Here is a 20,974-nt window from a genome sequence, read left to right as displayed (position 1 = left end):
ATTAGTACCATAAAATGACATTTGTTCCTCTCTAGATATAGAATTCCTTTTTCACCATCATAAAATCCACTCTGGGGTAAAGCCCAAAATTCTGTATCTTTAAGGAGTTTGTCTATAATTATTCTTTTAATATTATTCTTATATCCTTGAACAAGACTGTATTTTTGGTAATGCTTAAGTCCATTCACCTCAGCTCAGATAAAATCCAATGCTTCTGTTAACGTCCAAGGTCTCCAGATCTGCTGCGAGTCCTACACACAGCCTCAGCAAAGTCAAAACACATGCTGTAAGTGCACGTGAATCTGGGCTTACAGATTCATATAGCCAGGAGGAACACGTTTCTCTGCCTGCAACTGCAGGGGTGAACTGAATTCACATCCCACATGGCAATCACGTTTTTGTTTCTCACCTGTGTTTCCTGCTGTGGCTGACACTGGGTTTGGATTTGCTCCACTCTTTGTTCCTCTTGCTTCTGACTCGGCTGTTGCTCCTGCAGTTGTGGAGCTATTTGTTCATCAGCCAATGTCTACGACAACAGAAGCAGAGGAAGTGTGGGGGCCGAAATCACAGCAATAGGTTTCTTTTTATTTGTTTTATTTCTGAATAGAACAAAAACATGCCTGTTGCCATGAAATCATGTAAAGATTTATCCTGAAATGAATTCCTAATTGTCTATACTAATAATTGGGACAGAAAATTCTGACTTGACAAAAAGTTTATTATATATAATGGTTTCCTGCTTCTGACATGACTAAAATGCTGAAAAAATGAGATAACCAAAATACAGTAAGGGAAGAGATCTGACAACTGATAGCCGATAGCTTTGATGCACTGATAAAGGGGATTAGGCAAAACCCATACTGAACCATTTTCAGTCTTCCAAAAACCCTGAGAATTTTTCCTTATTCCCAGCCTTTCCCATTGTTTTTACAGGAAAAAGTAATTTAAAAGTATCTGAAACCAAAAAGAATTGAAAAGTTATTGAAAAGAACATATAGAATGGAATTCACCTGGAGAAACTGAACAGACCTTTTCCTGTATCATCATTGGCTCTGCACAGATGGAAACAACTTCAGACATAGGTAGTAGCTTGCCATAGTTGTCTGCGCTGAAAGTAAATGAAGTAGCTTAAGCTAACTTAATTTTATGCAACTATTTTAATATTCACAAATATAATTTTAAAATTCTGTGAGAGGACCCTGCAATTGAGATTTAGCAAAGCTGGGAATTAGCAGGGAACTCCAGCCACTTCTCTACCTAGAAATACGACAGCTATATTGTTAGACCTGAGAAAAGAGTTGAGGAAAGCCTGGGGTGACCCTCCTAGTACATCACATGGAACAGTACTGAAGCATTTCAAGCTTTTTCTTTACAGCAGCACAAGCACAGGTTTGATTCTTTGATAGTATATCCACTACTTTAACTTAAAGCTGAAGGTCATCACAGCACCTCTGACGAGAAATGCCACTGTGAAATACATTTGTGCTTAAGACAAAAAAAATTCACCAATCAGGCCACCAACTGATTACATGTTAAATCTGGGAAAAATGATCTTTGAGAGTAGAAGTAAACTTACAGAAGCCTATTTGAGGAACTTCTTTTTCTAGCAGTCATTGTCATCAACTTAAAGTGATTCATATAGATTTGAGAACGCTCAGAATTCCGGTCTTTAGCATAGGCTTGTCTAACACGAAGAGGATAAACACCTATGTTCTGAAATAAATAGAAATTGAAGACTTAGGTACCAAAACCAACTAGTCATAAGTGCTCTGTCTCAAAAAACATAGTTTATAATTGTCTTGACTGAAGACAATTAATTTCCTGACAGTTAAATAAAAGTTAAAATAAGCAGGTCCCCTTCCTTATTTTTAATATACTGATAGTGCAAAGTGATACATCCAAGATCATGTCATTGTCATAGCATTGGGGAAATTCATATTCTTAAATGTATGGAAACTACAATAAATACAACCTACAGTAATAATACTGACAGGGGAAGGTATTTACTAGCATTTGTTTGTATACCAAGCTATTCAAAATTCTAAAATATAGTTATGATTATCCTTTCTAAACACTCATCTAGTCCTCTAACAGCAATGAGGAATTAAAAATAAAAACCAAGAAAAAACAAAACAAAACCCTCCAAGTGTTCATAGTGTAATGCTCATTTCAACTTAAACTCACCTTTCCTTCTGGACCTGCAAATGCTTTCATGTAATGATTTTGACATTGCTCTGGGGAGCGATAAACGTAGTTACAAGAGTTAACGACATCGCTGACAAAGTCCCAGTTTGCTGTCTGTGCTGGTGACACAATAGCAAGGTTTAAAGGAGTTGCCCGTAACTGTTTCACCGCCTAAGAGGCAAAGAGAAATCAAACCAGTGTCATGTTTCAGCTAAATGCTTTTCTTGTGTGCACAAGCATGTATAATCCTGGATTAATTAAGGACTATGGATGCTGTAATAAACTCCCAAGTAAAAAGTTTTCGAAGTCAATAAAAACAAAGTTCCAACTTACTTTTAACAATGCCAAGTCTTCAGCAATTAGCCATGCAGGACTGTCTTGCCCAGTGTCAGCAGCTGACTTGCTGAGAGCTGACAAAGGTCTTGCAAAAGAGGTTTGCTGTTTTACCCAGAGGAGGGTCTTCTGAGCTTTGCTCTTCTGTCGTGTTTTCAGTATTCTTGGAGTCACTTGATTGAAAAGTGAAGGTGGAGGAACAACCATCCTTCTGTGGCAATGCTTCTTTCTCTCACCTGAAGCTGATTGGCAGGACAAACTTCTTATCTCCAGTGAGAAAGGAACTTCGTCCAACAAGATCATGGCAGAAAAATGATGCAAATCATCTGAGTAATGATAAGGCTTTTGCAGTACTTTTCTGAATGCAGGTACCTTTAACCTGCGGTCCACTAGTAGAGTATTTGACTTGATCAGTCATTTTTAAATAGCTTCTTGCTTCACTAAGAAAATAAGCTTAAAAACAGATCAAATGGGCACACAGGAGTCTCATTGCTTTACTCTTGCTCATTTATTTCACCTGTATTTCTATTTTTAAGGACAATACCAAATTTTCTCCGTGCACTCCCTCTGCTTGCACTCTACATTCAATCATTTTGCCTGAGCAATATCAATTTTAACAGAGACAATGACAGATGCACACCTAAATTTTTAAACACAAACTTAAAGATATTCTTGCAAAAGAGTTTTCATATTGTTTCACACAAGAACATTACCACGCCTTCCCATGCAATTTTGCATCCAACTTACATGACAGATCTGTTCTCTGCCGCTTATGGGCCTTCCTACCAACCAGAGGTGGAAGCTTGGACTCTGGAATTGGGGTACTGGTGTACATCAGACACATAACAGAATCAGTGTAGACATCATCATCATTCTCAGGTACAACGGGGGGAGTCCAAAGCTTAAAAAAAAAAAAAAAAATCATCAGCAAAACCAACAACAATAAAAAACCCTCCCCAAAACCATAGTTTGGCATTAATTAATTTTAGGTAAGGTTTCCTTCAGATGAAGTAAGAGCTACTGACTTACAGGCATTATTTCTATTTCTCCATCCAGTCCTTCACAGATAAATTCCTGTATGAGGAACAAAGAATTTTTGATACCTCAATACTTCATCCAGCCCAGAACTCAGCATTTACAACCATAAGCTTGTTTGCAATAACTATAATTTTAAAATCACATTTAAAAAAAAAAAACAAAAACAAAAAAACAAACCAAAACTTTAAGGAATTACTCTTAATTTTCAATTTTTTTCTCAATCTCTTCCTTCAGTTATTATTACCTGGATACATAACTGTGCATTGCCATTCCAAGGCAACCTACCACCCCACAGTTCTACCAAAACAACAACCTGCTACCCTACAGAATTAGAACTGTCCACAGAGTGATAATTTCAATTTCAAGAGTCCAATAATTGTGCAATACAAACCCAACTGGCTTACTTAAATCCATGGTTCATAGTCACAATATGCAAATTTTTTGAAAAGCAGGGATTTAGAGATCCCTTGATGTTACCGTGTTATAAGCATCTTGTCTGGTATATGTTAAGAGTTCCTCTTTCTTTTGCTGAAATTTTTCTTCTGCTTTTTCCAGCTCCTTGGCATGCTGATATTCCCATTTTATATTTGCAATTTCAAACTCCTTTTAGGAAGAAAATTTGTCCATTTTAAAATATTACCACTTTTCACAATAAATATGCTAACAGCAGCAAATTGCCACTGATTAGAGTCCCACCTATAACCTAACAAACATATCAATGTTAGTTAAACTAAGTTTTCATTCTTGGGTCAGGCCCTCATACCAGTAAAGAGAAAGGCAAATATGTCTACCTGCTAATTAGGAATCAGTGTGTTTTTAGACCATGATAATTTTGAGTAAAATTTCGGTGCTCATAAATAAAAGACAAACAAAAAACCCAAACAAACAAACCAAACAAAATCTGGCAGCCGTTGGGGTTTTCTATTTTGTTTTTATTAATTGCTCAGAAAATGAAATATAGTCACTTACCTTGTTGATTTTCTGGCTTTTCTGATCATTCAAAGTATGAAACAATTCCAAGAAATTCAAGGCATACTTTTCAATTGGCTTAAGCTGTTCAGAAAAACATTTTGACACTTTGCTAGTTATTTAGCTTTTGAATTAGATACATGTAAATATCCAGTGATTTAAAAACAAGCAGAAAAATGACAACCAATAAATGTATTTATTTCACTTGTAAATAATGGCATCATCATTAAGGTAAAAAGAGATCTAAGGAACAGAAATCTGACATTCTGGTCCCTAGCTAGTCTGCTCATGTCCCACCAGCATCACTGAGAACAGGTTCTAACTATTGGCTTCCATTTTACTAAACAAACAAAAAAAAGGGGGGTGGAAAGGAGCCAAAGGGAAAAGGTGACAGTCAGAATCTGACAGAACTTAAGGAACACTAAGAACAGTCTTTTCATGGGTAAGAATAAACAGATCCAAGGCCTTTAAGAAAAAAACACAAGTATCTGGCAAAGCATAAAACTGTTTCACAGTCCTGTATTACAAGATACAATGTAGTCCAATGCAATTCTCAATCCTCAGAACATTTGGTGACTTAAATGTTTCACTATGTGAATAGATCTATCAACAAACTCAGATTACCTCCCAGCATTGCTTCAGTGTTTAAGTTTGCACATAACAGTTTCATGTAAATGGAGTGGAAAGAAGGTACTTTATGAAAGCCATCTGATTGTTGCACAGGAAAGTAAATTTCAAATATGTCTAAAGGTTTACATAAAACAAGAGAAATCATCATACCTGATCCACAAAGCTAGCCAGCTGTTCTGACTGTGAAGGAACCATGGTATTTCTTGAATCATGCAACTCTGAATCTATGTCATCTCTTATCTCAGATTGTGTCTCTTCTGTAAACTTTCTGGAATCTTCTTTCCCATATTCAGAGCAAAGAACCTTATGGAAATATGTTTTCAAGTGTTCAATAAGATGAACACTTATGATGTCAAAAGTTTTTTAATCATCCTGAAATTGCATTTAGAAAAGTCAGATTACAGACATATTTAACACTTGTTGCTGCAGGAGATGTTGTTTTTGTTTGATTAAAACAATGCCAAAAATAGTGTGAAATTATCATTGGAACAAACATAGTTTTCTTTCCAGATATTTTTATCTTCTGATTTTCTATATGAGCTAACAATTCAGGATTTTTACTGATTTAATTGTGAACACATACCACTGGCCCCCAAACAAGTCTGGAAATAAATGTAAAACTAGATGATGTTTAAAATTCTGACTCTGATCTAGTAAAGCACTCATTTTTTTTCCATATCATTAAAGAACTGCTCACATTCTTAATACAGTACCTGAGTTAAAAAGTCTTTTGAACAATCATCTCCCTTAGCAGCCACTTCTTGAATCAAATGTTTAATACCTTTTTTCAACAGCTTCTCTTCTACTGAATTACCACTTATAAGCCTGTGAAACAAAGAAACTCATTAAATACTGTTCCCTACAAAACCGTGACACTTTCTGCAACTCAGCTGTTTCATGTCTAATGTTCCTCACCTACAGCAGTGAGTACCAACACTTGTTTAGAATTCATTAGGTATTTTCATAGGGAGTTTTGTATCTGTTTTCTAGTTCCTTAGAGGAAAGCTTTCTTTTTGCATCTGATCTAATATTTTCAAAACACCGGGTTCTTTTAAGGTCTTATTTTCAAAATGAACAATAAACAGTATTGTCTTGGATATAAATGGATTTTTTACAACAGCAGGATATTTTATATTTGCTAACACTGTACACCATGCCTACCTGGCCAGTGGTGTAATGTGAGCAAGAGCTCCCCTCTGCTCTCAGCACACCCTTCCATGAAAGGAAACAGTCACTTGAGAGAAGCTTTCAAATACATCTTAGAACTACATGAACATCAGCATCTCATCACTAGTGGATTTGAAATCCAATGACAGACCATCAAGAAAGACATTTATTGGTTATCAAGAGCAGAAAACACTCACAGATATTAATGTTCTCTTTGACTGTCCCAACACAGAAATTCAGATGGCTTACAAGATGATAGTGGGAGGGACAGACAGGAATAGAAAACACAATAAGCGAAAAGACAGGGTTTTCATTTTCCCCTTAGTCTGAAGGGAAGAAATATTTATGACTGACCCAATCTTTAAAGGGACCTTAAAAGACCAAATGACTTAAACTAAAGGATGACCTTAGCCAAAAATCTTAGTTTCACTTAAAAACATCTTCTGTCCATTTTTTATTTTAAACACTATTTCTTACTATTCACATATTCACCTGTATATGTGAATATCTCTGTCTCTTGTAATTTTATCACACCATTCTTTAGCCTTTGTATCCGTCAACGGATCTAAATCAGTGTCGTAGAAGACAACAGTATTCACATCTACATGACTGACACCTGTGGAAGGAGTGTGGGAAGAAAGAATAGCACAGAAGAATCTCTTGTCTTGGTTGAAGTTTTTTATGGATTCCTAAAATCAGGAAACAAGCAACTTAATTACAAAGTCACGTTATTAAAGCATAAATCTTTAAATAAACTTTTTTTACAGAATGAGAAGATCAGAAACATTGCTTTCTTATTACTTCCTTAACCTACATAAAATTTACAAACATTTTAAGTTTTCTAACTGCCCATGTTACAGATCCACACAATTCAAAATTTATTTGTGTACCATTAAAACTGTTAATTTATGGTGCAGTCAATCAGATACAAATCTAAAGATCTAATACAGTAGTCACATTATGTCCTATGACTAAACAGACCTGAGTTATTACATTCTGTGCCTGCCTCATCATTTTTCTTGTCTTGAATCCCTTCTATTGTGCTGCCTCATGTTGCTTTAAGGCAAAGTATTCCTTTCTGTTTTATACTGCCTCTGACAGAAAGCATAACAATGCCATTTGAAATAAAAAGTAAAAAAAATAATAGTTTAACTATATTGTTAATATTTGCTCAAAACATAGGCCCCAGAGGATACTGAGAATCCTACTGGGGAGGGAAATGAGCATACTTTCAATTTATCCTCAGGCAATGCCAGGGCACTCTACAAAAAACAAAAGCCCCTGGAGTAAGGCTGAGGAAGTGCCAATGTAAAAACAGCAACTACATTTAAAGTACTAACAATGTAGATAGCTACAGATAATGAAAGCAAAAGCAATTAATCAAAATGCTATTGTGAAATAAAATGTCTATTTCAAGCACAAATTACTCATAAATGTAGGACAACTAGTGGCATGCCTCTTGGAAACACCCTGGATGCCTCATCAAGTAGTAATATGACTGAAATATTTCATATATAATTACATCCTTTGTGCTACAGCTACATACATAATTTGCTTAAATAACTAATGAAATTATGCAAATGAATTCTGCAAATGCATTAGACTTCCCTTTAGCATTTTCCCTCCCACTATGAGCATCTATTCACTATTAGCTTGAGTAAAAGGTCCTCTTACCAGATAATGCCAACTGTGAGCACCACTCTCTTTAACTCTTATGTACGTGAGAAAATGGAAGTTCAAGAAAAGCTCCAGTATATCAAGCATTGGAATCATCTGTGTCAAAATCAACACACGATGTCCTCTTGCTTTCAGCTTCCGAAGCAAGACAGCCAGAGCTTCCATCTTGCCTGTTTAGGAAAGAAGAACTTGAAGGTTCTGCAGGTAGCATTCAACAATTAGAGAAAGCACATCCACACAGGTCTAACAGGCGGTGGTTTTTTATTACCTGAATCACGCTGCACCATTTGGGGATCTGGAAACTGTAGAAAACGATGCCCTGTGATCTGCTGCATTGAATGGAAGTAGGGAAGTATCTGTTCCTTTAGATGAAACTTCAAGACCTTCATTTCATGGGTATATGTATAAGGAGGATTTGCTACATACAAATATGGAGGAGCAACAGCTACAGCTGGCAATACACACAGATCTCTATAAAACAAACAAAAAATTTAATATACTAATTTTTAACAGCTTGGGCTACTAACCAGTCAAAACCAGTAATAAAGCAGATGTCTGCATAGAAGCATAAAGGATCTGGCTAAAGGCAGTTGGAAGTAAATCAGTAGATGAAGTTTTATGCTAATATGAAGTAAATGCAAAAATACTCAGGATCAGAACAAGACAAAAGGAAATCACCACTATCTGTAAAGTTATCCATATAAGCTGACTTACAACTCCTACTTTTTTGTAAGTATTCACACAAAAAATACAAGATATGTCAAAATAAAGTAGAATTGCTATATAACTAATAACAATTGCCATGGATCTATTAAGAGTTTTTAAAGTTTAAAAATTATCTAAAATTATACATCAGGGAAGGAAACAGATTCTGCATAAAGGAATTCAGCCTGCAATAAGAATAAAACAAGGACACTCATTTATCACTTTTAGCATTTTACTGTATTTCACCCTGTTTTTCACTTTTAGATTTTACTGTATTTTACCCTGTTTTGGATGCCAGTACCCACTCATCAAATCTTTGCATGCAAAGACTGCAATGGATTTGTCTCAATTACCTAGTAACAACATCCTTCAGGGCGATCTGTTGCTGCTTCAAGGTTAGAATAAGTTCTTGCAATGGATCCTTTAGAACTTCTGAAGTACTTGGGTATGGAAGGCAATTTGCAAAGCCAGCCCAGCGCCACTTGTTAATCCTGGCAGAACAATGCTGAGAGATTTTTCTTTCACTGATCCATGAGCAAATTTCCAGTAAGTCTCTGCCATACAGGGGGGTTCTGGAACAACGACGCTCATTCCCAAAATATATTTTGTCCAGGTGTTCCTTTAGTTGTCTTTTTTCTTCTATGATAACCTTTAAATTCAAAATTCTTTTCTGAATTTATTTTGACCAGATAAAGCTTATGTGAATAAGAAATTTATGAAAAAGAAAGTTGAAAAGAAGGATTATTTAGTTAATGCAAGGTTTCTATGAATGACTATGAAAGAAGTGAGCAGGAGAAAAGCTGACGATTTGAATAGCATTTGCGATACGAGGACAGATGTTCGGTTTAGGATTTTAGTGAAAAATAAATCTGCTTTCCTACTCTCTGCCTAATGGCAAAAATAAAATGGGACTTTCAAACTGGAGAGTCCACTAGTACAGATGGGTGAGACTAGTCCATTACAACATGCTTTAAATATTAAAACTTTGACTATTTCAGCAAACAGATATGCACACACGAATCTTGTAAACTATACATTGTTCATGATCAAGTATATACTCTTATCATATAAAGAATTAGCATAGTACCTGAGTTGGACATGAAAGTGTAGATACTGATTTAGATTTACTACTCAAATCATCCACTGTCACATTAATAATTTCATTTTTCCAGGAAAGCAGCAAGAGAAGAAAAATATTTCAATGAAGAAAAATAATTTAATTTCACAGACATATGATATTAAAATATGAGGATACAAAAAATATGAGAAAGATGTGAATTGAATCATGTAGCACCTTACCTTGATGCTTTAGAGACTGTCTACAAATAAGGTGACAGAATTGACTATAAGACAAAGTAAATGTTTTCCCTCTAAACTGTAATGTTACAGGCTTCTCTGGCTGAGCAATCTTCTCTTGTTCTCCAGCTGTGGAAGCCATTCGGCTGAGTACTGTCTTGCTGGTGCCTAAGAGAGGACAAAAAAGATACAAGGTTTAAAAAGAATTTCCTCACTGTACACCGTAGAATTTGAATGCTTACCCCATGCATATAGTGTGCCCTATTTCCAATGAAGAGCAATTTTACTCCAGACATAACTCTTGGGTTACACTTAACTGGAAAGAGACTAGGTTTCCCTCTAATACTGTGTATTCTTAAACTACACGTGAAATGTTCTTCTCCCCAGAACCACTAAAAAAAACACAAAAACAAAACAAAAAAACCCCCAAACCATTATTTCCTAGATACAATTTGGTTGGCATTTTACATGTGTACTCATTTGATTTGACAATGTACAAACTTCTGTTGTTGCTAAAAATGAATTGTGCAGGAAAAGATCTCTTATTCTGTGGTTGTTTTCTCACAAAACTTTGTTTAAAATATACCTGTGCAGACTCTTGAAAGCCCTGGCAAAGTTTTTGTACATTGTTAAGACTGGCATGTGTGAAAAGCTGTCTCACACACTGCAGGTCAGGTCTGGTTTCATTAAGAGGGTATACCTGGAGACCAACACAACTGCCAGCAAAATTTCCAGTGTTTGCACAATAATATAATTCTGTTTATAAAAGGCAGACAGACAGATAATAAGGAATTTTGTTTTGATTTTGTGAGCAAAGTCCTGATAGAAAACTGCTAATGAAACTTGATAGTCAAATATGTAATGCCCAAATGCATTCAGTACAACCTCATTTCTTCCCCAAATTCAAGCACTATTAAAAAAAAAAAAAAGACAGCAAACCAGAAAGCAACAGTTTATTACATGAGCAGCACACCTTTCCTATGCTGACTTTCTGAAAACATGGCAAGGGGCTGTTGTCTTTGTATTTTCTCATGATGATCTGCCATAACTGTTGCTGTGTTCGCTGTCTGCTGCAACTGGAACCTTGAGAAGGCTCTAGTCTTTCCTTCTGGTTTCTGTCCATACTGCACTGGTGTAAATAACCTAAAAATGAACAAATCACCTTTCTACACATACAAGAACATACACGAGGAAGTTGTCAATCTCTTCATCCTAATACAAAAATAAAGTTAGAAAGTAAATAGTTATTTTTAGTCAGTAATCTGAGCCAGAAGAGGTACCCACCTGCAGAGCATATGGCAGCAGGGATTCTGCTTATCTCAACATGCAGAAGAAATACAATATACTGTAAAATGCAAGTACACTAAATGCTTGGAGTGCTTCTGAACCCTCTCTGCTCTCACAAGTATTACTCATTTTAATGTATTACTTAAAAAAAATAAATCACTGGAACACTGCATACCTATTTGGTTTGAGCTTCACTGGCTCAGGTCTGGGTGATGAAGAAGAACAGTAGATCTCTTCAATAAGCTTCCTAGTTACCTTCAGTTTTGGCAGTATTTGTGCTTCGTAGTGAGTCATTTGATTTTCCATCCCAATCACATCAAAGAGAGACCAGTCTACATGCTTAATTTATTAAAAAAAAAAAAAAAAGAAAAGAAAAAAACTCCAACAGCCTAAAGAAATATTCTACTACCATTTAGTTGCATTTTAAAAAAAAAAAAGTAATAATACCACATTATCCAAGAATGATTAAAAAGCTCACAGCTGATGCCAGAATTAAACCAAACTGTGGAAGAGCCATGTGTCATGTGATTTTGCAGAGAGCAGCTGCCATTACTTTAAAAGGTTTCATCAACCTACACCATTAAAATAGAGCATTATGCTCATGTTACCAAGAGTCAAAAACAGGACAGCATCCTCAAATTACAAGCTCTGCAGTTAATTCAATGCTTGGAATGAAAACATTTGTCTTTGTAGAACTGGCATTCCAGACTCACCCATTCCCACCTTGATACATTAACTCTACTTCCTTCACAAGCCTTTGACACTCACCCTGTCCCCACACCCCCAAATGATTTTTCCAACAGGCTTAAAGAAGTAATTACTTGAATTTCCCAGGACATCTAATGCTACTGGTTTAGCTTTGTCCAGTCTTTCTTAAGCCTCTAGTATTGCTGAAATCACTAGGAAAAAAATGGATTGAGTCCCTTGTAATATAGTGTTAACAAACAGACTATAGTTAAAACTGAACTGTGGAATCTGAGACAGCTTCTCATCTGCAGAGCTGCACACATCTTAACTATGCCCTTACTACTCCTCAGAACAGGACCTTTCCCATGGCACCTTTCCCCTGATTCCAAGACCCATCAGTTTCAGTCAAGTGGGAACTTTAACCAAAAAAATGTTGCAAAATAGTCTGACCTTTGACAAAGATAGGAAATTCCCAGCATACCTACTGAATTCAGTACTACCATAAAGTAAATGGTTATTATTTATAGCCTTAGCAGTTACTTCTAAAAAAAATGAATTAGCAATTCAGATTTTGAAATTTAATTGGAACCTGAATTATGTGTCAGAAATTTTATGTCCTAAGCCACCTGCTCTCCCAGTTAAATCAAGTCAGGCACAAGAGAATTACGTCCTTACTCACCTTCCAAAGATCCCATCCTAATGCATTCAGCACTAGAGAAGCAGTTGTAAACTCCAGCATGTCTAATACAAAGGAAGAACGTGGAAGCCGGGGACTTAATAGATCAGGATGGTTACACACCCTTAGCAGCTGCGTCAGAATGTGGAGGACACTGACAAAGTGCCCACTTCTGAGACATTCTTGAGTTCTGTTATTGAAAATGAAAATGTAATTTACATTATCTTTTTTAAAAAGTGCTTTTCAGGAGCTTAGGTCTTTCTGCACACTCAAATTGTTTTTCTGAATAAATCTGATAAAACCAATTTATTATATATTATATCATAATTATAAACAATCAAACTTAGAAAAGTATGATTTTTAAAATGCAGTCTTACATTCCTCCAGCTTCTCACATTCACACAAACTTTTAATAATTTCTAGAATATATTCTGATTTTAAAACCCACATTATCATAAACCTGAATTTCCCAGATAGCCACTCTACTTCAAATGAAATGACATCTTCTATATGAAACACACACCGTCAATATTAAGGCCTTTTTTTAACATCTGAATAATGCTGCTTTAAATTATCAAATTCACTGGAAAATACAAACTAGACATATCAGAAGAGCAATGTAACATATAACTTAGGATATTCAGTTCCTAAATAACTTAAGAACAAAATTTAGACAAAAACTGTGACACATAGTCAATTGTCTAAGTTACAAATATTTTGTCCCATATATAGTTTGTCCCATAATCTGCAAATATTGTTTATTTATGCTTCCTTTCACCTTGTAAAACAAGTAGATATAGATAAAAACAGAGGATGAAGAAATGGTTGAACACAATTATACAGTTCTACTTAGTGTAGAACATGATTAGCCTGCACAGCACTATGATTAGGCCAATGTGCTTTAATCTTGAGGTTTGCCCATGACTCACATAGAAATAACACACTAGCAAACGAGCTCTCTTATTGTCACTGCAATGGTTCCTAACTTTAACAATGAATGAGCAATTAAGAACTACTCAACAGATGTACCTTGGTTGAGTCAAGATGTCTTTATACATTGACTTCTGCCGATTAGAAAGAGTACACGTCAGCACGTGCTCATATTTCCGTGGTAATTGCTTCTCAACATGAATTTTGGACCTCCGCAAAATAAATGACTGCATCACCTAAAAGAATACAAACCAATAATTTCCTAATTGCATTTACTCAGAGAAAGAGATACTAGTGTTATCCTCAAGGGAGACGTACTCTCTGCAGTCTCACTGCAACTCTCTGGTAATGATCTTCATTCCCCTCCACAGATGCTACCTTCATAAAATCCAGATAGGATTGGGAAATCCCTGGAATCAGGAAACAGGCAATGGCCCACAGATCTTTTAAGGCAGTAGGAAGAAGTGTATCCATCAAGAGCAAACAATGATGCCTGTGAACAATGAAGATAACAATTAAGGTAAGGTCTATTTCATAACTTAAATTACATCACAGCAAGAAAATTTTAAAAACCTGCAGTTATAAACTCTGAAGCTATTTCATTAAGTAACTGATAGACAAAAGCAAAAAGAAAAATTTCAATGAATGCTCCAAACCTCCGGAGACTGAATATTGCATCCCAGTGCTTCTCTGTCAGATTATTGCCATTCTGCCTCTCATCTAAAACTAGGTATCTCCATTGTATTTTCATGAATGCTTCATAGTCTTTATAGAATTGATTGCAGGAGGTAATACATACATTAAAGTTGTTGGGGTCAGTCCATTCCTGCAACATAAAAACACAAAAGTCCTAAAGGTTTTTTTGATGGATATCAGAGCAAAGATTATTAAGTGTTTCCCCTGCTGGGATTAAAACAGATTATCTTGCACTTTATCCTAGTGCAGTCCTTCAAAGCTTTCAAAATCCCAACAGGGAAGAGAATGCTCATTTTAAGTCTCTGGTTATGATGTTTAAAACATTATATAAAATATCCTTAACAGATTTTTTTTTTTTTTAAGAAGAAAAAACTTTTCCTACAAAACACAGTAGACCATCTCCTAGCCATCCAAAAACAATTGGAATGAAAAGCCATCTTTCCTTATACATTTTTAAATTGTTCCTTGAAGAGTTTGGACATGTTTCAGAATACTTACACTTCTTGTTACAGGCTATCGATAGTATTCATACTTAATGGATAAACTCTAATCTCTAAAATTCATATGTCTCAATCTTTAGGTGAATTCTACTTGTAAATATCAAATTATTATGGGCTTTATTGCAGAAACTGCCAAATGTGTGAATTAACATCTTAATATTTACTTTCAAAGGCAAATAAAAAATAGAAACACAAGACACAAGATTAAAATTGCAGGAATGAAAGGAAAAGGCACAGAACTAAAGGAATAAATATGCTCAAAGCTATGGCAATTTTGTTAATTTTCTTCTGCTCTGCACAGATGACAAGACAAGGAAAAAGTTCTTACATGATTTATATGGCCCAATCCTATGAATTTAAGAGAGAAGTTAAAAATTGCTAGTAAATCTAAGATTATATGAAAGACTCCAACAAGGAAAGAAATTGAAAAGTAACTGGAAAAGACACATAATCTCAAAAGGAGAGATAAAAGCTGTATGTTGTAAAAGCATTAATGGAGGAACCCACGAAGTTCCTTGTAACAATGGAAGATGAAAATACAAAACTTAGAGGGGGAAAAAAAAGGACGCGTATTTTGCAAATAAATTTAGTGAAGATTTGAAGCCTGAAAACACATACATGGCTTCTCAGCTACAAAATACACAGCAAACTTTCTGTTGCTTCTTCTGGATTACACATCAACTTCTCATCCAAAAAATGGCTAAATTCAAAACATTTTCTCAATAAACTTGTGCAAATGCTAAGATGAGGTACAAGTCACTGGAACAAAGATGTGAGTTTCCCTATACGGAGATTAGGTATGAGTCAAAAATATCTATGCAAGGAGATGTCATGGCAATAAGTACATACACACAACTTAAAAAGGCTAGCCAGACATTTATTGGTAAATATCAAACTCTGCTTATGAACTAGCATTCATGAAACGAGGAAATATCTCCATTCTTCCAGTACACTATATAACAAAAGAGAAAATAACCAGTTTGTAATATCACTACTGAAGTTTTTAACCACAATGGTATAACTGTGACTCAGGCTGATATTTTCTTTCTGTGTAATGTTTGTGTTATCCAGTACATGTGTAGATGAAACAATATTCCACAATACCTGTCCTTTTTTAAAAAGTTCTCCTGGGTTCCCAAGATACAGAAGAATTTTCAAAGCTGGACACCAGCATTTCAGTTCAATCTCCCACTTCAGCACATTAAAGTTTTGTGAAACAACAAGAATAGGACCCCAATTACCTATAGAGATAAAAGGTATAGCATGACTGGAAATGACTGCATACCACTTCAGAGCTCACAAGAAAAGGCAATTGTGTATACACAAACAACACACACATGCACTACCAATGAAAGGGATTGTGTATTCTTTTTTATAAAATTTATTCCAGGTACATTTATTTAAATTATACATATTAAAAGCAATATTTTTCCCTCTTACTGAAAACACATTCACTAATGAACTCTTAAAAATAGAGATGGATGAAAATAAAAGATCTACAACATTTCATACCTTCATTACATGCCAGGTGTGCAAAAAAAGCAACCACTTGCACTGTTTTTCCAAGTCCAGTTTCATCAGCCAGAATGCCATTGAGATTCACCTTATACAGCTCTGCCAACCACTCCAGTCCAGCCTTCTGATAATCTCTAAGAGTGCCACACAATAAGGATGGAATATTGGTTTTTACTGCCGTTGTGATTTGAGCACTGCCTTTGGGTATCAGTGCTTCTGCAGCAGCAGCAACGTCTGCTAAATCTGCCATGTATTTCTTCACAGTAGCTGTGAGAAGATCGGGAAGCACCACTTCCTTCTGCAGGATCTCTTTCTTATTCAAAGAGTCTCTTACTTCTGCACAAAATAGGAAAAAGCATGGTGCAGCTATATCTGAGATTAATAATTCTTTAACAGATTTGATGTAATTTACAGCTAAGCCAGGGTCTAAAGAACACAAAAATTCTACACTATAAGAATACTGTAAATTTGTCAAACTTGACTACCTAAACAAGGGCAGACTGCAGTGGGACACAGGTGCACACATGATAGATTTAGTGAATTCAGTCTCATGCATGGTCCCAGGGGGACATAAAACTAAACCCTGATTCAAACAAGAGCTCAGCAACAAAAAGCCTTTACAGTGCATTTATCAAAGCTTTAGTAAGCTGCAGGAAGCTAGCAAGATAGAGAAAGGAGATATTTATGACCCACAACTAAGACCAAAATATTAGCTCCTAAACATTTATTTTGGTAAGCGTATACGATTACTACCAGTACATAAAATAAAATATAAAAAAAAGTCATGCAAAAAAAAGTCCCATGTCCCTATTACCATTTTTTAAGATGTTCTGTGAGTTTAATATTTTCTTCCTCCTCTCTTCTAACTCTATCTGCAGTTTTAAATCTACCACCTAAAATGGAGAGAGAGTTGGGGGTGAAAAGAGCAGAAGAAAATGACAAACATGAACACATTTAGCTTCAAATACAGCTACAAATTACTTACTATTTCTTCAACAGTAAGACAGCATCAGACAGGGCTACAATGCAGAGCACTCAAAGAAAAAAAAACAGTGTGTACAAAACTGGTCATGAATAGAAGTCATCCACATAATAAGTGAGAGCTACCCAAGAATAACTGACATCAAAACTGAAACGTCTGCAGCGAGCCAACTGCACTGACTGGGATTAGTGAAGCACTCTCCTTCATGACATATAAGGCCTGAAACTATTCATGCAACCATAACATGAAATGATCTTTACCAACAGATAACATTCACCACGTGGGCTCAGCAAAGCTCAGTTGTAAGATTCTCACTGTTATGGTCCAATAGGTTTTTATTCAGTACATCTTTAGATTTTTTTTTTCTTTTTTTTTTTTTTTACCTTTACCTGTTTAATGTTGGACCAGAAATGTTCAATTTCACTAGCAGTAAAAGCAGCAACAGCCCTTAGTTGCTTCTCTTCTCTTTTCTTGCACATTTCCTTATGAAGTATCACATCCTCATGATGACGAGCCACACTTAAAATCAGCTGAATAAAACCATACAATTATTGTAAGTTTTGACACTGTTCTATCTAAGAAGGATATTTCTAAAGAAAGAAAAAAAAATACAATCCCATTAGAGTACTGCTCAAGCTTTACAAACCAAAACTCACACATCCTCAGCGGTCACGTCCTAACCATGAAAATGCTGCCCATTCTTCCCCCCCTTTTTCTGGTTGAAAATATCAAATTCACATTACTCTCTTGGCAGTTATCATCTTCCATCTTCTTTCTTGAACAAAATCAGTTGCCATCCACTGCATTTCTTCCAAAAGATAATCACGGTGTGATTTGTGCCGTGGGGCCTCTTGGAGTTTGGGCAGACGTTTCAGAGACCATAAACCTTCTTTCCTTAGTGCTGTTATTCGCTGTAGAATTTCATTTTCCTTCAAGTAAACATAATTAAACTTACGTTTCCTACTGCACAACAAAAAAATTAGACAGACACTGTGAAAAATTTACATGAATAACCAATAGAAATGATTATTCAGTCCTCTGAAACGTTCTATGCTGTTTGAAGTTGCACTTTATTAAAACATCAGAAGTAACACATGTTGTGCAGACTTATTAAAGTCTCTGGAGGACTTTATGATGCAGTGGTATTAGGTAAAATCGGTAGAGAAGTTTGGGATGCAGTGTTACTCAGTCTTGAGAACTCTATTTTTTTCCTCCTAAAATATAGTACCTCTAGATCTCATCAGAAAAGCAGGGCTGATTCAGTGAGAATTTTCACAGCATTTAAATGTTCTGGCAGATAGTCAGAATTCTGTAAAAAGTTAATATAAAAATACATTTAGTTATGGTATTTTATTAACACATGTAAGCATCCTGCAACTGCTGGCAAGTAAGCACAAGCAGCACAAATTTTCATTGTGATTCCTCTCCCCGTTACATGGCACGTCTGCACCACTAACAAAACCAAAAGAGAGATTCAGTTATCTACAGAGCATTTGAAATTTAAATGAACATGAAGTTTGGTTGTAAAGAAAGATTTATACCCAGCTGTGCTATACAGCAGCTATCTGAAGTAAATTATTAGTGCATGGTAAAGTCTTTTGCAAAAACTACAAAAAAAATTATTTGCTCCTTTCTCCCCTTGTTGGAAAAATAAATTATGCCATCCACAAAGTGTCAAGATAAAACACAAAGGACAACACTGCCAGGTCACAGTGAGAGGTCAGCACACTGTTCCCTCTTGCTGCACCTTGTAACTTACCTGCAATTGTCCACACATCTCTGAAATTTACTTGGAAGCACGAAATTAATTTGATTCAATGAAAATCCAGCACAATAATATTTAAACTGAAAGTTGGGTAGACATCACAAATTACATAAATGAACAGGTAAGTCCTTCACAGAAGTAAAAATTCAAGGTAAAGAAGCAGTAAAAATTAATCTTGTCTAGATTTTCTTAATGGAACAGATGTTACCGCTCTGTTTGTGAGAATAGTCTCCTCTCAGTATTCAGACACAGTATTTAATGGTGCAGAAGAGACAACAGCAATTACTGTACACAAAAAACAGCCTTTCAAAGCCACGTACAACATGCAAGTCTGATACCTGTTGTTGTACGGGAACTGGAGTTGAGACCAAAATCACATGCTTCTTACCACAGCCTGCTGGTTGTACCTGATGGAGAAAAGCTGGGTTCCTGCTGTGTGGAGCAAATAAGGAGCTATGCAAACTTGACGAGTTTGGTCCATTTTGCTGTTGGCTTTGCTCCTGGCTAATCTGTTGAGCCACTTCAGGAACAGAAGGCATTCCTTCCACCTGCAGAGAAAGTTTTAAAAATTGCAATTTCAGTAATTAAAATATTGGAATATCAAAAAGAATCAAAGAAAGTGACAATACAGACTGTTACACAGTTGGTCAAATCAGCTTACTACCATACCACAATATAGTTGCAGACCTAAAAGCTATGAAGATGCAAACCAATCAGCATGCTAATCTAGAATGTACTTATCCATTCTGTAACCTGCCAACACGATGACTTTTTTAACAACATCCTACAGAGAGGTGATAGCTAGGCAACCAATCTCTACCAGGGTATCAAATGACCCAAAAGGAAGAATTTCATACAAAAACATAAATTAAAGAAAACAACAAATTAGGCACAGAGGGCATAAATTTAAGCCCACTGTATGGAAAATGAGGTGGGCAGTGCTCACTAAGATTTTCTCCAGAGGGTTTTTAAATCGTATAATAATTGGTATTAGATATAATGTTACAATTACAGAAAATCTCATTAAACCAATTATCTTTAATTACAAAGCTTAAAACTTACATTTGATCGTAAATGCTTTATCATAAACCATTAATACATGTGCTAGTTTTACCAGCATTATTTTAATGGTTGTGACTTTTTTTTTAAACTGTAATCAAAGCTAATTATGAGTCTCGATGTGAAGTACTACTTTGGAACTAAAATAAAGTTAGCCTAATAAAATATCTCATTATCAATAAAATGGTGCATCAGTCTACCACTTCCAAAGCTCTATCCACATTTACCTTTGATTTCACTACTTTTACATGGTCTTTATTTTGCTATGAAATGGTGTTTATGGTCACAGAATCACTTCCTGCCCAACTTTTATAAAGAGAGTTCATCTCAACAGTCATCGACCTTTTAACTCAATTTGACCACTTAAATTCTTTATAATTCCAGTAGATTAATCCAGTTACTTTATTCCTAGCAGTCAGACAGAGGATTCCTGCAGCACATACTGAGTTTTGACTGGGTACCTTTGTACTTTGAAGACGACACAGGACAGTCAGCAGCTGCTTTTGGCCTTCCCCAGCACACGGGCTCATGACGACCATCACCGCAGCCAGCGTGGAGACTGGGAGAGGCCGGTGCTGTCACACACGGTCACACGCTGGAGACGATGGAAGCTGAAACAACAGGGTGATGCCCAGAGTCACTCATGCCATTCCCAGATCTCTCGTTTCATGAAGCGCTGCCCTTTCAGGGGCGGAATGATTAATCCTTCGGGTATATTACAGTTACGTGTGCCATTAACACCAATAAATGCTGCCTTGAAAAATGTGGCATTGTCTGCAGCGCTCCTGGCCAGGCTGTGAGGGAGCTTTAGCGCAAAGATGATCCCCAGAGGGTCCCTTCCCACCCCAGCATGGAGTTATCAACCTACAAGGGCAACG

At 36.0% G+C, this 20,974-nt stretch overlaps 1 protein-coding gene and 1 non-coding gene across 2 annotated transcripts; both read right to left on the bottom strand.

Moving 5' to 3' along the window:
• Positions 1 to 409: 409 nt before the first annotated feature.
• Positions 410 to 19,049, bottom strand: LOC104529994 (E1A-binding protein p400; the record flags this gene model as incomplete). Its single annotated transcript, XM_029086608.1, has 28 exons — positions 19,032 to 19,049; positions 18,016 to 18,201; positions 17,662 to 17,802; positions 17,105 to 17,183; positions 16,288 to 16,716; positions 15,880 to 16,016; positions 14,236 to 14,405; positions 13,898 to 14,072; positions 13,679 to 13,815; positions 12,653 to 12,839; positions 11,462 to 11,625; positions 10,973 to 11,142; positions 10,003 to 10,167; positions 9,057 to 9,342; positions 8,267 to 8,469; positions 7,996 to 8,168; positions 6,814 to 7,010; positions 5,868 to 5,979; positions 5,305 to 5,457; positions 4,525 to 4,608; positions 4,033 to 4,158; positions 3,547 to 3,591; positions 3,265 to 3,418; positions 2,518 to 2,759; positions 2,185 to 2,355; positions 1,577 to 1,713; positions 1,030 to 1,108; positions 410 to 526 (listed from the first exon to the last, which is right to left on the bottom strand). Coding segments are annotated over exons 1-28 (4,437 nt in total), but the record flags the coding sequence as incomplete, so codon positions are not given.
• Positions 7,484 to 7,622, bottom strand: LOC114818866 (small nucleolar RNA SNORA49). Its single transcript, XR_003766296.1, has one exon. It is a non-coding gene; the product is annotated as a small nucleolar RNA SNORA49 (small nucleolar RNA).
• Positions 19,050 to 20,974: the final 1,925 nt, after the last annotated feature.

This window comes from Antrostomus carolinensis, unplaced genomic scaffold, assembly GCF_000700745.2.
Source record: "Antrostomus carolinensis isolate BGI_N321 unplaced genomic scaffold, ASM70074v2 scaffold17568, whole genome shotgun sequence".
In the NCBI taxonomy this organism is placed as follows: domain Eukaryota; kingdom Metazoa; phylum Chordata; class Aves; order Caprimulgiformes; family Caprimulgidae; genus Antrostomus; species Antrostomus carolinensis.
Note: the sequence above shows the minus strand (reverse complement) of the source record. Positions and strands in the feature narration are given on the sequence as shown.